Source organism: Daucus carota, chromosome 1, assembly GCF_001625215.2.
Source record: "Daucus carota subsp. sativus chromosome 1, DH1 v3.0, whole genome shotgun sequence".
Lineage (NCBI taxonomy): Eukaryota > Viridiplantae > Streptophyta > Magnoliopsida > Apiales > Apiaceae > Daucus > Daucus carota.
This window is the reverse complement of record NC_030381.2, coordinates 28,384,937-28,403,032: the sequence shown is the minus strand read 5'-3', so window position 1 is coordinate 28,403,032 and position 18,096 is coordinate 28,384,937. Positions and strand designations below refer to the sequence as shown.

Below are 18,096 nucleotides of genomic sequence, written 5' to 3'. Positions count from 1 at the left end.
TTGTCATAAGACTTTCACGTTAGTGTATTCTAGTGAAATACAATATCGAAAGTATCGGAAGAGATTCTTTCATACATGAAAATCTTTAATCTAATCTAACTGGAGGGCATATGTCGAAATGCCCACAATAAATTAGATAAAAATTTTGATGTCCTGAAAAAAAACACTTGAAAGAAAAACAAAATTTACGGAACTAAGAAGAAAGAAAACTTTTAATCAAAAAAGTCTATCGACTAATCAAAGGTCATGCCATCTCTGGAAATGTAGTGAATAAAACTTTAATAACTGATAAGAAAACTTAGATAAACTCAGAAAATCGGCAGGAAAGAAGAAAATAAAGGAGAGAAAAAAAGAGGAAAGAAAAAAAATAATTAGACACAAAAGATTATGTCCGGCACCGAAATAAAGTCATCAAAATGAAACAATTGTCAATAAACGACAAAACAAAATCGCGATATACGATTAAAAAATCATCAACTATAGCACTCCCTCGAAAGGAACACAACAACCAAAACTACAGATTTAACAAGTCTAAAACACAACTAGCAATATAAAGTCTTACATATATCTAGTTATAAACGAATCACAAAATTCGATTATGAAATATATAACCAATAACGAAGGAAATATATGACAAATACATTTAAAAGCACTAAGACAAAAGGTTTCGAACTCATACCATTGTGGGGTCAATTTATACGATCCTTACAATATAAATATATGTACACACCGGGTATGTCTAAAATTGAATCGCAGTCGCCTAACTCGTCATTGACTCATCCCAAATAATTTTGTCACCGAATCAAAATCTTGAAAATCGAGTAGGTCTAACATCTGTGAACAGATTCGGGTCGGGAGTATTATTGAAAAAATAAGAACAAATCAAAAGAAATCAACTAATTCAGAGCTTTTCATCGTTGAAAATCGATGAAATCTCCAGCGGTGGTTAGAGAATATCATAGTTGAATATATTAACTTACAAGAAATTAAAGGTTAGTAGCTATAGTTTAACAACAAATGTCGATGTCTGAAAAAGAATAGTTACGCGTTAGTTTTAACTCTCAAGTGTCAACAATTAAGAAATGATCATTTGTTACCGGCACATATTATATCTAATTTTTGAAATAAGTCGTCACCGTGAACTACCAATCACCCGTTTAGACCATGAAATTAGGGTGTTGGTCTAATATACCACTTTTACGAAATTGAATGTCTCGAATATCATATCTTAAAAACAAAAGTTCAAAATATCAATCATTAACTCCACATCGGCAAATGTTTTAATAGTTTAGCCAAAACATTACATCGTTCCTCATATGACACATTTTATTTTTAAAAATCAAGCAAAATACAACATCATGACACGTTTAAGGCTTGGAACGTATATTGTGTTCCGTTTTGGACTCAAAACGCAACGTCACGTGACGTTAGAAACATTAGCTGGCCCAAAATTTCTTTAATATAAAATGATTTAGCATTCGAAATCAAAATGCTCCATAATATAGCATTTTATCCTTTAAACACACTCTAAGTTTCATCTATTACACCAAATGATGCTTTATCCACCATTTGGCTCTACATGTGACACGAAGTCATGTTTCGCATGATGTTCCACAACCCCGCCCCAAACATAGTAGCTATCTAAAGATATCTACAATTAAAAAAACTAAGTACCAACAAACTAACAAACAAAAAGGTACAAACAAAAATGACCAATATCAATAACAAAAATTAAAATATCAACAACTAAAAAGTCATAAAATATAAAAACCTAGTAAATAAATGAATCTCAAAATAATAATCGTCTTATATTACAGTTGCCAAAATATCACAAGTCTTTATAGAATATTCGTCAAATAATAAAAATCATAACAATTCTTCTAAACGACAATATGACACCAATATGACACGAAGTATCCGGATCACAAAACGGGGCGACGTCCCACGTTCTTTGTTTCTATGAGCTCGAATATCTAATCATAAACCTTGGACACATTTTTCAACTTATAACTCTCGCCAACAGACAAATCATACTTCATTTTGACATGAGAACAACATTTAATCAAATAGAAGCAAAAGGATGTGAAAGTTTTGCAACTTTCAACATATACAAGTGGACTCTTAAAGATCGATAGTCTGTGTATTATCTCCTTTTAGTCCAACCTTTCTTGTAACTGCTTGACACAACCGAGTGCCTCGATCAAACAACATCACACTATGTCCACTTGCTTGTTTTATAACCCAGCTCAAAATATTGTTGGCATATGTGGTGAAGATTTGACCTTTGAAAGTTTGTGATGCAATCTCAACACGCATCAAAATATTCAACCGTCTTATGAAAAAGCACTTTAGTTGGAGAAGTAACCAGAAGCTTCTTAGGATGAAAAATTGCTTTGTTCCAACTTTCTGCATGGTTTGTAATCATGATAGCAAAACGTCTATACTCATCATATACTAATGACCACTTCAGTAGAGGCTTATTCTCAAACAGTTTAGTTGCCCTCGGCTCTCGTGTCAAAAACTCCTCCCATAATAGATAGAGTTTCTTGGGATGCACCTACAAATCCAACTCAACAAGCTTTCTTGTGTTTAGAAGCAAAATCTGTAGCAAGATGCCTCACACAGAAACAGTGTTGGTCTTGTGACTCACACCATCCAACATAAATATATAAAATAATATATTTATATAAATTAAAATAATGAAAATAATATATTTAATTAGTTCAAATTAAAATATTTATATAAAATATTTCGTCACATAAATATAATATGGTATTATATTATTGATTATAATTTATGTTATTAACTATACTATATATTCATTTATTATACTAGTTTTCTTTTTTAAGTGCGGGTTTGTACAAGTGAAATTAGTTGAATTATTTTTTTAAGTAATGGCTTTTCGCTCATCACAAGGGCTAACAGCAAATGTGTGAGTTTGTCCAAATGAAACTATGAATTATTTTTCCTAGCAATGGTTTTCGCCCCTCACAAGGGCTAACACTATATGAGTTGAATTATTTTTCTTGTGCTTAGTTTTTTCGCCTCTTTTAAAATTTTACAAAGTTTACCACGTGAGTTGTAGAAAACGGACTGTTATGGATTGAGTTGTTAACAACACTCATCGCCCTCGCACGGGGCGATTTTTAATTTTCTTCTGTCTTCGTTCTTTACTAGGGCGATGACCCCCCATGTTTTTCACAATTGCCAACTAGTTGTCTTCACCCGACTCCCTATTTTGGGTGCCCTGAATTGTCCAAAAACATTTAGGGCACTCAATTTGGTCTAAAAAAAGGTCGGAGTGGTTAGAAAATGGAAGGAACCCACTACTTTCCTCTACTATCTCCATTTTATACATTAGAAATTAATGGGTCCCATCACTTTACCCACTTTCTTCCTTTTTTCCCACTACTTTACACACATTTCTTAACCTCCGCGCACAACACATTTGTAAAGAAATGGACGGGACGAAGGGAGTAGAAAATGGGCTGCTATGTAAAAGGGGTTGCATGAGGATGCCTGTTAGGGGTTACCCCCAGCTCAGGATTCCATGGTGTCGATCCAGGGTTACACTTGACATGGCTTCATCCAGGGCTTCAACTGTTAGGGATGGCAGACGGGGCTGCAGCTGGTAGGGCTTCCTCCGCCTGGTCAGAAGCCTGACGGAATCCTACTGAGACTTTTCTCCCTTTTTTTCAGGTGGACGAATTGGAGATGGACTTGGAGTATTCTAGCTATCTTTTATCCACGAATTGGAGGATAAATATCTTCATTTTGAAGATAATTCATATATATATATACATATCTCATGTATATAATCGAATGTATATTAAATTGGGAGGCTTCAAGTGGTCTACTTGGAGTGGGATTCCTTGGATAATCATGGAGGAAGACTGATTTATCTCAATCAGTGGCTGGCTTATCCCTAATCAGATGGGATAAAAGCTTATCACATGGCAATACTTATTTCAAGAACTATATTGGCCTTGAATAGGGTATGTAAGCACCTTGCAAAAGGATTCAGATTCACTATTTCGACACTCTAAAGAGAGGCACGCGTAACTTCTGTAATTATTTTCTGAGCACTAGCGAGGCAAGGTGTTATCTCGGCTTGCAAGTTCAGTCCATAAACACAGTCGTTTTACTATATTTTCCAGTGACGGTAGCCCCTAAGGGTGAGCAAAAATTCTCCAAACCGACCGAAACCGGCCGATCCAATCCGTTCAAACCGAATTTAACGGTTTGGTTTGGTTATGGTTTCAAATTATAAAAACTGAATTATTTCGGTTTGGTTTCGGTTTTTACCTCCAAACCAACCGATAAATCCGAACCGAACCGAATGTGTAGATTTAAACATTAATATACATGTACAAATAATGTATTATTAAAAATAAAATTATAATCTACAGAAAAATGTAAAATCTTAAACATATAAAAGGTATCCTAGTAAAGATTTTTTTTAAAAATATTATTTATTCTATTTTATGATATTAATTTTGATGTATGTATTATGTTTCCATTATTTTTATTTATATTTTATATAAAAGTATACGAATCATATTTTTTTTATTTTCTTCCGTCTCTTTTTATTTGTCAAGCTAATATATTCTTGTATCCTCTTTAAATATGATTAAATAGAAAATATAATTGAATTTTTCATTCCTTATTTTTCATGTTAAAATTTAATTTTGTTGCTAACTTTGTTTTACATATAAAAAACGGTTTAAACCGAAACCAAACCGAACCGAACCGTTTTAAACGGATTGGTTTGGTTTGAATTTTAAACATAATGGTTTGGTTTTGGATTGAGATTTTGAAAAACCAATTATTTCGGTTTGGTTTGGTTTAGACCCTCCAAACCGCCCGATGCTCACCCCTAGTAGCCCCTATCTGCTAACTGTGATTCACATATTTACAACATATACTGATGTGCTAGAAATAATACATTTAAATCGCAAGCGCACGATCACTGTTTTAATATTTATGATTCGTCCACAGAGATTAAAATTATTTTTCGCAAAACCTTAATTCTTAACTTAGGCGAATTAGAACAATTAATTAGTGGAGTGGGGTTTTTAAAATTAAGTCTAAAATTTCTAATAAAACTCAAATTAATTTAAACTAAATTAAGCGTCCCTTAATCAATTTAAACATAACTAATAACTCTAACTGATTTGTTAAGCAGAATCAAGTCCATTCGACTAAATAATATATCACCCCAGGTAAAGGAAACCAAAGTGTATATACAACCTAAAACAATAGCTTGCACCACACGAACAAAATGACAAAAAGAAAAGAAACTTAAATTCCAGAAAAAACAACCACTCGACTTTACAAAAGAAAACAACCGAAAAGAAGACAAGAAAATCAATTGGACTATATATCGGCTACCCAGCAAATTAATTTAACATCTAAAGAAACTAACACCTCTGCTGACTCACCAAATCGGACAAAAACTAAAACCCTGAACTCGGCAGAAACAGGACTGAAACTCAGAACACATCTGCAGAACTCGAGCGTGGCTCAGATGACGACTCGGAAACCAGCGAACGAGAACTCAGAATACTGACTCGACAAAACAACTCAGTGAAGATTGAAGCAAAAACGAAGCTACAACACGACTAAAATACTTGATTGAAAACAGCAGGAAAACCCAGTAACCAGCGAAACTTAAACACTTGACTCAGCCATAAACACAGACTTTGAACTCGGAAAATACGAACTCAGACAAACAGACTCATTTACTCGACTAGTGCCTCGATACATGACTCGTCAAAACTCGGAAAAGAAAACAGAGACAAACCCCATCAGACTAAACAAACCCAGAACTAACTACTCAGCAGAAACGAACTCAAACATACACAACTTAGTACCAAAAACGAATCAGAAACTTTAAATACAGATGCAGCAACTCGAAGCAACAGAACAAGATTCAGCAAAGAACTCAAACTCAAAACTAATCAATCCTAAACTATCAAAACAAAACCCAGAATCGGCAACATATACTGAAGAACCAAACATAGCCAACGCTCAAGACAATAACTCGATTCTGTAGTTACAATCTCGACAAAACCCAGCACAAAAAAAAGAATTCGAACTAAAGAAAGCACAATACTCAGGGAAATGGCGACTCAATGATATAAGAAAACAGAGCTTGACTCGGAAATCAGAAACAAGAAGACAAACTCAGTAAAACAGAAAGCAAAATGAATCTGCAGGTCTTATCCGAAAAGTATAAACAGACTAAAGAAAAGGGCAACTGGGTTTTATGTTTAACAAACGAAACAGGGGAGTTGTATTTTTGTTAATAAAACTTAATCGGAGTAAGGAGAAACTAAGCCCCCAACACAAATTATTTATGTGCGAGAACTTAATTCAAATCTAAAGAAACTAAATCTAAAACAAGAGCTTAATTAATTAAACTAAAGGCTCCTTCCAATCCACAACTAATCTTGAATTTCATGGTGGTTAGAGGAAGATTTCATAGCCAAATGAAAAGTAAAGAACAAGAATGTAAGAAGATAAAATCTTGCATTAATATATTAAAGTGTTTACAAAATGAGAAGAGAGCATTACAAATTAAAACTAGATCTAGACTACAAAAAGAGAGGCTACTAAAAAGAGAAAATCCTAGGTAGGTTGAAACATGATGGGAAGATGTGTATTTATAGGGGGAAATTAGGGTAGAGGGGGGGTGTAGGTGTCCCATCTAAATGCTTCCTTGAGAATATTCCCCTATGATCCTTTTCTTCCCATCTTTTTCTCCTTTTTGCTTTATTTTTTTATTTCTTCAAGCTTTTGCAATTTTCCTAAAAAAAGACAAATAAACAAATAAATAAGTGAAAACAAGCAATAATTAGGCATTTAAAATATACAAAAATATGCACTTATCATATACCCCATTATTGTGGCATAGAATTATGTAGGGGTGAGAAAAAAAAACCGAAAAACCGAAACCGAGCCGAAAAACCGAAAAACCGAAAAACCAAACCGAAAAAAACTGTAACCGACAAAAACCGAAAAAAACCGTAACCGAACCGAACCGACATAACGGTTTGGTAACGGTTACGGTTTTACCCTTAAAACCGAACCGAAAAACCGAACCGTTTATATAATATATTAATAAAAATATAACATTTATTATATATTATTATATATAACATATTATATATATATGTGTGCTACAATATATTAATTATATAGTTTAGTAAGAGAAATTGATATTATAATTATATAAATATTTTTCTAGAATTAATAATAATATTAAATTTGTATATTAGTTTATAATCATATAAAAACCGGGAAAAATCGAAACCGACCAACGGTTAACCGAACCGAAAAAAACCGTTTGAAACGGTTCGGTTACGGTTTTTACCTAAAAACCGAACCGAACCGAAATACACGGTTTGGTAACGGTTTTAGGTAGAAACCGAACCGAACCGACCCGTGCACACCCCTAGAATTATGGGGGTGTTGTATCAAATCCTCTCACAACAGTCGCCACTTTCGATCCCTCTACCCAAATCTGCTACTCGATGGTTTACCATTAATCTGGTGAAACTTTTCTTTTAAATGTGAAAACTCTGCAAGATTGAATGCTATCATTTAATATATTTTTGAAAATTAATTTTTAAAAAGTTGTGATGTCTTCAAAATTAGTAAAAGGAACAGCAAATAATGAAGTGAAGCAGTGAATAATTACCAAGAGAGCATACATACCTACTGTGTTGTCCTTTTCCAGTGGTGCATTATTTACAGCGTATGAACCTAGGCGGGCCGTTTTGTGAGCTCCGCAATGATATTAGAAAGCAAGACGAATATGTAGGCTTGGTACCCTGAGAGGATTTGAACGTCTGCGGCTGCGAGGCACTACTCTGGATGATTGATACATGTCCATGACTAAATCTTTTCAGAAATTCAAATTTCAATCAGTTTCCATGATTATCGCGTAGTTACATGGATAGGAGTAATGAGCTGAAGGTGGATAATCCATTTGTTAGACGGGCTATATGTGTGAGAGGTTTGGGTAAATTATTTTTACCCATAGGTAAAAATATGGGTATGGGTTAGACTTCACTAATACTCATTAAGAATAAGTAGATACTCATTAAGAATAAGTAGATACGTACATACGTACATACATACACATATATATGTTTGGATATTTGGAATTTTTTTTTCGGGTTTCGGGTTTGGATCGGGTTCGGATCGGATTCGGATTTCGGGTTGGGTTTCGATACAGAATACCTAATATGCAAATCCAAATCCAAACTCGTTCGGGTCTAAAAACCAAATCCAAATCCAAAATATCGGGTTCGGTAAAATCCATTCGGGTCGAAACAGTCAGGTATCCATTCGGATCGGATTTTTCTGCCATCCCTAACAACAAACATTTCTTAATTTTTTTGTAAAACTCTTTTAAGATTATTCACAAGATTAAGACAATGCTTAAGAGTCTATTGCAAATAATACTATTATCAATTTCTTCTCAAGATATATAATACTGTAATTATTCCGATCAACCAACACGAAACACATTTTGGAATAGAAGGAGAATAGTTTTCAAGTAAACTTGCAGAAAAAGGGAAAAGAAAAGTAAAATTAATATAAAATGTAAAACGAATTTTTTTTTTTTTGTGAGGGGTAAGAAAAAGAAAAGAGAGATTTCTATTTTACCCAACCCAACTGGAGCGATCTTGGATATGCATACACACTACGCGATTTAACTCACTGCTCACTCTCGGATCTCGTTTTTACACCCCTCTCTCTCTCTCTCATTTCTTCTTGGTGGCGGAAATGGCGTTAATGGCGGTTCTGGAGTCAGATCTCCGTGCACTTTCCGGTGAAGCTCGCCGGAGATACCCTGCTATTAAAGACGGAGCTGAGCACGCTATCTTAAAGGTCTCCAATCACTCTACTCTACTCTTACATATTTGTTTATTCATTTCAGTTATACGATTTTTTGAGTTCACTATCATATTCCTAATTTACTCGAAAACCTAATTGATCACTCGGAACATATTGATTCATGTGGCTGTGTTTGGAATTACAGCTGCGGTCGTTATCGAGTCCGGATGAAATTGCACATAATGAAGATATTTTGCGCATCTTTCTTATGGCTTGCGAGGTTAAAACTGTCAAGCTTAGTGTCATTGCATTGTCTTGTATGCAGAAGCTTTTGTCACACGATGCGGTTGCTCCTTCTGCGTTGAAGGAGATTCTGGATACTCTTAAATACGTACGTATTTAGTTTCTCGAGCTGACTGTTTACATCACTAGTTTATACCACTTCATGTATCTTGTTTGTTTACTTAGATTATTCATATAAATCTATCTGATTCCAGTTGCAAGCTGATCTCTGAGTTTTGTGTAGAATGTGGATTTAATATTCCTATGTGAAATGCGCTCTCATATTTCCCAGGTTTTATATCATAAAATTTACTGAAATTCTCTCTTAGTTAAACTATCCAACATTACTATCATCTCAGCATAATACAGGGGATTCCAATTAAGTTTAGGTTTTTAATTCCAAGTTCAGCATATTGACGTAATTTGTGACTATTTCTGATGACGTCCATGAAGAACTTTTGGGCAACTTACTGTAAATTTGTATAGCATGAATGCCATGAAAGAAGAAGTGAATTCGAGTCCACTACTCCACTTGTAACTTGTAAGTAGTAAGGGCCCATTTTTGAAGGTGGGGAATAATTAACCTTATTGTCCAAATCTGCACCTGGAGAATACTGGGGTCTGGGTTTCAACAATTCAAACTCGAAGCCTCCAAGTCAAAAGAGATTGAGCTCTAACATACAAGTCGCCATTCGAAAATCCTAATCATTAATATTATCAAGTATAATTATTAAATATAGGAATATATATATATATATATATATATATATATATATATATATATATATATATATATATATATATATATCTAATCTTTATCTACAGTCTTACTGAAGCATCTTACTGTAGCTACCAATACCATCTTCCGGTTTTCGAGCCCCTGCTTAAGTTATGGTTGAATCAATTATTATAGTACTTTCGTAATTAAAATTTTAATTTCATATTTGCCCTTGTAGCTATTAGAAAAGTGAGTGTCGATAAGTAAGCATGTATTTAGATTATTTTTTTTGTTACTATTCCATGTTCAAGAATCACCATTGATTAGTTTTACAGGTGATAACTATCACATGATATATTATATTTCAATTATTAATTATATCCTTCTTGATTAATGATTATACCATAATTTCATTAGGAGATTGAAAACTTAATATTAAAATATAATATGATTTTTTATTTATCAAATAATTGTTGATATTGAGCTGCTTTTGCAGATTATGTTTTTTCCAGAATATTGAGAGATTATGAGCCCGTTTGGCTGAGTTTAAAATTCTGACTTATGACTTAATGTGATAAACTGGTAATTTAAAATGTCAATTTTGACTTATTAATGGCTTATGGGTTATTAAAAATGTAATAATAAAAATAACAGTGATTTATGAGTAACTTATGACTTATGTATAATTTTTAACAAAGAAAAGTTTAAAAATATAAGTCACTGAATAAAGTAACTCAAACTAACTTGTGGCTTTAAGTCAGTTCCTGGCTTATTTCTAACTTTAAACCGACTTTTAACTTAATACACAAACAAACATTTTTCAACTTAAAGTCGAAAATGGCTTCAAGTCTTGGCTTTATGCCTAGGTAAATAGGCTCTATGTGTTTCCACAATTTTTTTTAGGATATGTTAACGTTATCCAATCTTTTATTTTAATTTTGTTTTTATCTTACGTGTGTTTTTTTGTTGTTGTTTACTAAAGCATGGGGAGATGTTAGATGAGAGCGTGCAACTTAAGACTCTGCAAACCATATTGATAATATTTCAGTCTCGGCTACAACCAGATACAGAGGTAATAAGTGATGCATATTGTATTCTCTATAATATATAGTTATGAAACAGAAATTTTCACTCAGCTTTTGTGTTGTACTGGCCTGGTGTTTGCTAATTTATTGGATATGCTTACATTATTTTATGTGGGAACATAAGTTTGTAACGCTTCATGTACGTGGTACTAAAGTAAGATGTATTTGCTGTAACCTAGTCATTGTAAATTTGTTACTTTGTGCATACTTGTCAAGGGAAATGATGATCCCCATGAAAAGCCTAGTTGTAAGGCGCTTGCATTGCTTAAGCGTTATATATATATATATATATATGTATATAGACACACACACACATTTATGTACATCTATGTTTAACATCCCACTTCGGTTAGAGATAGAGTATTTGGGCTCTTTATAAGCATAAGCAAATAACTAATATATACCAAATCACTAGCATTTTTAGATTGACCTATGGTGGGTTGTTGGGTCCGGTCTGCATAAAGTTGTGGGCTTGAGATGGGTTGTTGGGTCCGGTATGCATAAAGTTGTGGACTTGGGATGGTATGAATGGTATCAGAGCTCTACCCGGCCGGAAGTGCAAAGACACTGCCCCGGTTTGGTAAGTTTGATTATGGGCTCGATGAGGACATCGTAAATAACTAATGTATATCAATTCGCTAGCAATTTTGGGCTGACTTGTGGTGGGTTGTTGGGTCTGGTATACATTAAGTTGTGGGCTTAGGATGTTATAATACGTATATGTATATTTGATCATTGTTAATGATATATCTAGTGGTATAAATTCTTTTTTATCCGATGTAATTGAAGAAATATCAGCACTGTTTTTTTTGCCAGAATTTTTGAGACTGTAATTATTAATATATTACCATTCAAATATTAGTGGTTCAAGTTTTGAATGAGAATGATATAAGATACATTGCAAATGAAAATAAGCAAAGTCTGTATGTTATGGGGAACTGAATATTTATATTTAGCCGAATGCCTAAAATGCTTAAAGGACATCTAGGGTGATGTCTATAGATGCTCATAATCCATACAGTGTTGCCTACCCCCATTAGAGTTGAGGCGGGGTCCAATTCCTGCCCGTTACTATCCTCTTTCTGCTACGAGATGGTTTGCTTTATGCCCTAATGAGCTGAGATATACTAGCCTTTTGCTTTAGGTTATCTTTTTTATTATGGGAAAGTGCTGGACTGTAAGCAATTTCTGTCTAACTATTCCATAACTCTCAGGAGCATATGGCACTAGCTCTTGGTATTTGTCTGAGGCTTCTTGAATATAACAGATCTTCCGACAGTGTTCGCAAGTAAGTTAATATTTGATTAGGCATGTCAGAATTTGGTATCCACCCATTCTTTATTATTTCTCTAATTAAAAACCATCTTTTTGTTGAACTATAAACAGTACTGCTGCTGCGACTTTTAGACAAGCAGTGGCTTTGATATTTGATCACGTTGTTTCTGCTGAGGCACTTCCTACCGGAAAGTATGGTTCTGGAGGATATATATCTCGAAGTAATTCAGTCACAAGTGACGTTAATCGCAATATTAACCACTTAGAGTACGTATGTCATGATGATATATCCGGGTTCTCCTGATTGCACTTCATCTTTATGCTGCTGCTTGCTATGGATAACTGTGTATTCTAGCTATTTTCTCTCCACCCCGTTAGTGGATGCTTGCTACTTCTCCTGGGGATTATATACAAATACAGTTCCATTTTTACGTTTTAATCAGGACCCCCCTTGTTTTTGAATTACTAATGGCCTCATGCATTCTCAACTGATATGATTTGAAATTGTTGTTTATTTTTTTTTTTCTTTTTACATGTTTTTACTGAATGCGTTACAGGTCATTGGAACAAGAATTTATATCTGGGGGGTCACCAATTATGAAGAAAACCCTTACAAAATCTGGAAATCTTGGGCTGCTGTTACTTGAGGACCTGACAGCTCTTGCTGCAGGTGGATCTGTATGTGCTTATTTGTGATTAGTGGATAATTTATATTGGACACAACTTTCTTGTTTTGCCTTTTACTTTTTACACACGTGTTAGTGCACTTACTAATATATTCCATAGATAATGTTATAACCTCTATCCTGTAGGCATCTTGGTTACGTATTACTTCTATACAGCGGACTTTTGCACTTGATATACTCGAGTGAGTAATCTCTCACTGCATTTATGGTGTCTTGGTTTTCCAGAGTATGCATCATCCTGAATATGTATTTAAATCATACTATTATGAGTATTCTCTTTTGGACATTGCATATCCTCTCTGTCTGTAAAGACAGAGTTTTTCGGCATTTTCTATTGATTTAAGCTATAGACTTAATCATGATGGTGATGGTTTTCCTTGAATACAAGTTTTTGTCTGTAGAAGACCTTGATGTTGCACCAGAAAAACAGAATAGCTCAACTGTTTAATATTATGTTCACATAAGGTTTTTAAATGTAAAAGCTACAACAAATAGAATTAGTCTGTGTTCCCTTGAATTGAATGGAATGAGGGGAGAATGGAATTAAAAATTATATAGACATTTTATAGAGAAAGAAAAAAGAATGAGATATAGTGACTAAATATGAATGAGTTTAAATTTTTTGTGATAAAGATTGTAAGGGAACATGATGGTGAAATGGGATGAGCATTCCTTCCAAAACATGTGGGGTTAGAATTCTAGTTAAAATAGTAGGAATGAAATGATTGAAGGAATGAAAATTATAAACATTTTCTCTAATCAACCCTATTTCAGAGTACAAAATTCATTCCATTCCATTCCATCTGAGTGAACACAACCTTATAGAATTTAGAGTTTATGTTTTTTGTTGCTTCTATATTGCATAGGAAATGACTTTTATTCTTGTAATTTCAGGTTTATTCTGTCTAATTATGTTGTAGTATTCAGAACTTTGCTTCCATACGAACAGGTAAATATGAGTGGTGTTACTTTTTGAAAGATCAATACTGGCTGTTATGCAACCTCTAGTATGTTGTAGCATTTGTTACTTTAGAACTATTTTAACACAGCATTCCCTTGAATAGGTCTTGCATCACCAGATTTGCTCACTACTCATGACTTCAATTCGCACCAACACTGAGGCAAGTCTTTCTGTGCAAAGCCTCATCATATTTTTTATTATTGTAGTTTGCACTATTTGTGATTTGTCATTGTTTTGTATTGTTGTGCCTAATCAGCTTGAAGGAGAAGTCGGAGAGCCTTATTTCCGTCGCTTGGTCTTGCGATCAGTTGCCCATATAATTAGGCATTACAGTAATTCCCTTGTAACTGAATCTGAGGTAAACTTTTTGATATCTATATCTAGTACCTCTTCATGTGATGGTTAATTATTATCTTAGAAGATGTAATATTTTTGAAATACTACAATTTTAATTTACTTGTGGAATTCTCATACATGGAAAACTTTTTTTTTTTTTTTAAACTTAAAGGAAATGGGAAGAATGCATGAATGTAATTAAACCATATTATTGTCATTCGTTCAATTTCAGAAGCCTGTCAGACAATATTAAGGACAGTAACTCTGTTGACACTTCGGATATTAAGTAAGGAAAATTTGCAGCTCTAATAAGTTTAACCAATAAGATATTACTCTACATGATGAATCGATTAATGAAGAGTGAACTTCTTGTTCTATTTGTGATCCAAATGAAATCTGATGCTGTCAAGTTTGTAAAATCCTCTATTAAAAGAAATGCCCTAATATTTCTTCAACCAACATTTCCTTTTATTCAAATCAAAACAAAAGCATGCATACCCGGTATATCTCTCTCGGCCGCTTCTGAATTAGGGTCCTGGTAAGATGTATATATCTTAATATTATACTTATTATATATACTACATTGTTGGCTAGTTTTATTGCTAGTATGAGTCTCTAATCCATCCAACTTTAGTTATTATGGAGCCATATTTGGCTTTCATTTCATTTGTATATCATTAACACTTTTTACCATATGTATTTCGCGTCCTTGTAATAATTGTGTCTGTTCATGTTCACTTTTAACTTGATGCAGGTATTTCTTAGTATGTTAGTGAAGGTCATATCTCTAGATATGCCACTGTGGCATCGCATACTTGTCCTTGAAATCTTGAGGGTAACTCCGACAACCTAAGCAAATACATTTATATAACAGACTCATAGTACTCTTTTTTGTCTACTTATGTTTTAAATAGAAAGCATTTTTGCAAAACCTAAATCTAATTATCAGTTTTTGTGATTTGACAGGGTTTTTGCGTGGAAGCCCGGACTTTAAAAATTCTTTTCCAAAATTTTGACATGTGAGTTAATTAATTAGGCTATTTGGTTGACATCAATTATTATATTGTATTTAAGCCATATCATATTTAAATGCCATGAAGTCTATGCGTCTTAAACATATTATCCATTTGGCATGTTTGGAATATGAGATTGGCACCACAAACACACATATGAAGTATTTGTTTGACAAAATTTTAAAATGCAACCCTCTGAGTTGCATTTAACTAAATTGAGATTTGAGAGAATTATATCTACAATTTCATCAAATTGAGGTCTTATTCAGTGTAGTTAAATAATATGAGTAATAGTTGTTTATATCAGGATGAGGCTTATGGCTATTAATATTATTTTAGTAAGGCGTGGTTGTTTCCGGAACCTGTAGCCTTATCTGAAATAGAAGGTTCCTTATTATAGAATTTAGACAATGGAGTACCACTGAATTCATGTGTGAACTAATATGATCAAGGAAGCATACATTTCATTGGTAGCCAATGAATAAATCTGATTTGTAAAGGCTTTTGTTTTCTCTGCAGGATTATTGGAGCTGTAAGGGTTTTTGTGTATATCATTGACTTAATTTTATATGCAGAATGTATTGATTCCTATTTATTGCATATTGTAGGAATCCTAAAAACACAAATGTAGTAGAGAGTATGGTGAAAGCTCTTGCTCGTGTCGTGTCAAATGTACAGGTGAGTGAAAGTCATGTTTAAAACTTGTGAATTTGACTACTATTATTTCGTTTTCCTGGTCTGAAAAAACTGTACTAAACATCATATAATAGTTGTTGTGGGATAAATTTCAAAGCTATATTGAATATAAGTTAGTCACAAGGGCAAGAGGTCTCTAAACGGATGTCCTTTACGGCAAACATAAATTTCATTTTTGGCATGCATTATAATTACCAATCTTGATGCTGGTTTGTGGGATTGCATTGAATGAGTAAAATTGATTAGGTAGCACAAAGCTTTATAAAATTTTAATGTAAATGAGCTGAGAATTGTGAAGCTTATAAGTAGAGTAATAATACTAAAAAAGACAACAAAGAATCTGATACAGTGAAGTATATCTTGGAGCTGTTGGTGGTGCAAACTTAAATGCAAAAATAGATGAGCATAAACGTGTAAACAAAGCTGAGGAGAATATAATTTAAAATTCTTAAGCATGTCAATGAAGTTTGACATCTAAAGATTCACGTCTTATTGGTGGTTGAGTGAGTTGTTCAAGGTCTCAAGTAGTGTTAGTGTGAATGTAGGTTATACATAAATTTAAAACATTGTGGTTTATTTATTCAATTCACCTGTAATATAGTTTTCATTGTTTACTTGACTTGACCATGCACATATTGTCATAGGATTAAATTATTTTAGCTGTTATCCCAGCCGTTGTTTTTGTTGTCTTGTACTTGTCTTGATTTCTACATATAACAAGAAAGCTAATTAGTGTTTTTATTCTATTTTACAGGAACATAATTAATTCTCACTTTTCTTTTAAAATATTTTCTTTTGGTGTCATCACAATAATAATATTTTTTCTGATATTGTACAAAACATAAAGAACTGAACAATTGTACTATTTTAGTTTCAAGAAACATGTGATGAGAGCTTGGCAGCTGTTGCAGGAATGTTCAGCAGTAAAGCTAAAGGTGATATATCTGTTACCTTGTATTAGAATTTTATTGTTCATCAAAAGAAAAATATAATCTGATTTACCAATGAGCGTTGAGTCGTTAACTTCCGTATGAAAGCTGCAAATTACTTGATCAGGCTACATTTATGTTCAACCCCTTGTTTGTTTGCAATGCATTAATCAGCTTTTGCTGTCTTGACTAATCATGAAAGTCCGTATCTGTATTTCTCTTATGAATGTTCATCACATTTTAGTAGATAACTATTGTGAGAAGCAAACAATTTTTTTTGTTTTTTTAGCAATGCTGCGACCTCAGTTGGTGAATATGCTGTATATTTTGTATTCATCATGCTATATGAGCCTATACCTCTAATCATATTCATCCAATATAAATAAAAATTCTGGATTTCTTTCGTGGTTCCCCCCTCTGGATGAAATTAGACATCGTATTAAATTTTAGTGGGATATACAAACTTGTAGTTTCAACGTTAATTTTTGTAGTGTTCATCATAATCCCACTCAGGAAACACTGCAATATAACTTCTTTTGGCAGGGATTGAGTGGAGTTTAGACAATGATGCATCGAATGCTGCTGTGTTGGTAGCAAGTGAAGCCCATGCAATAACTTTGGCAATTGAAGGCTTGTTGGGGGTGGTTTTTACTATAGCTACTTTGACTGATGAAGCTGTAGATGTTGGCGAGGTGCTATTCTCTACGTGTTCTTATATACCTAGATAGTTATGCAATAACTTCAGCCTTGGTTTAAGCTATAATATCAAACGACTTCTCACTTTTTCTGCTTCTGTTATTGTTGCCAAAATCAGCTAGACTCTCCAAGTGATTGCGATCCACATGTGAAGTCTACGGGAAAAGCTGCAGTTCTCTGCATGTCGATGGTTGATTCAACTTGGTTTACCATTCTTGATGCTCTGTCTCTCGTATTGACAAAGTATGCCTAAGCTTTTCTTATTTATCATTGATCTAATATACAGTAACTATAGAAAAATAAGTCAATTATGTCATATATTTGTTTTATGTATGTGCAAGGTCACAAGGAGAGGCTATTATATTGGAGATGTTAAAAGCTTATCAAGCATTTACTCAGGTAACTCTAATATTAGTTCAGTATATATATTATTTCAGACTTTTTCCAAGTAATACCAAAATTCCCTTTTGACAGATAAAAAAGTTACACAGTTACATGATCTAACATTCTAATGTAGCTGTGTTAATTTCAAATTTTGCAACAAGTACCATTATGAATGGTGATGCTACTAT

At 33.4% G+C, this 18,096-nt stretch overlaps 1 protein-coding gene across 3 annotated transcripts in view; it reads left to right on the top strand.

The window, feature by feature from the left end:
* The first annotated feature begins 8,643 nt into the window (after window positions 1-8,643).
* Window positions 8,644-18,096, top strand: part of LOC108203855 (uncharacterized) — a 36,297-nt gene continuing 26,844 nt past the window's right edge. The window contains exons 1-17 of one of the 3 annotated variants that reach the window (XM_017373057.2): window positions 8,644-8,901; window positions 9,053-9,238; window positions 10,830-10,919; window positions 12,147-12,220; window positions 12,319-12,474; window positions 12,765-12,885; window positions 13,020-13,075; window positions 13,788-13,842; window positions 13,958-14,014; window positions 14,111-14,212; window positions 14,945-15,025; window positions 15,157-15,209; window positions 15,812-15,881; window positions 16,771-16,834; window positions 17,372-17,520; window positions 17,643-17,767; window positions 17,866-17,923. In XM_017373057.2, coding sequence (XP_017228546.1) covers window positions 8,797-8,901; window positions 9,053-9,238; window positions 10,830-10,919; window positions 12,147-12,220; window positions 12,319-12,474; window positions 12,765-12,885; window positions 13,020-13,075; window positions 13,788-13,842; window positions 13,958-14,014; window positions 14,111-14,212; window positions 14,945-15,025; window positions 15,157-15,209; window positions 15,812-15,881; window positions 16,771-16,834; window positions 17,372-17,520; window positions 17,643-17,767; window positions 17,866-17,923 — 1,602 coding nt within the window. In that variant the 5' untranslated portion in view covers window positions 8,644-8,796. Of the gene's footprint in view, window positions 8,902-9,052; window positions 9,239-10,829; window positions 10,920-12,146; window positions 12,221-12,318; window positions 12,479-12,764; window positions 12,886-13,019; window positions 13,076-13,787; window positions 13,843-13,957; window positions 14,015-14,110; window positions 14,213-14,944; window positions 15,026-15,156; window positions 15,210-15,811; window positions 15,882-16,770; window positions 16,835-17,371; window positions 17,521-17,642; window positions 17,768-17,865; window positions 17,924-18,096 lie in introns of all 3 variants that reach the window. The other 2 variants (XM_017373067.2, XM_017373064.2) reach the window with 2 other exon arrangements.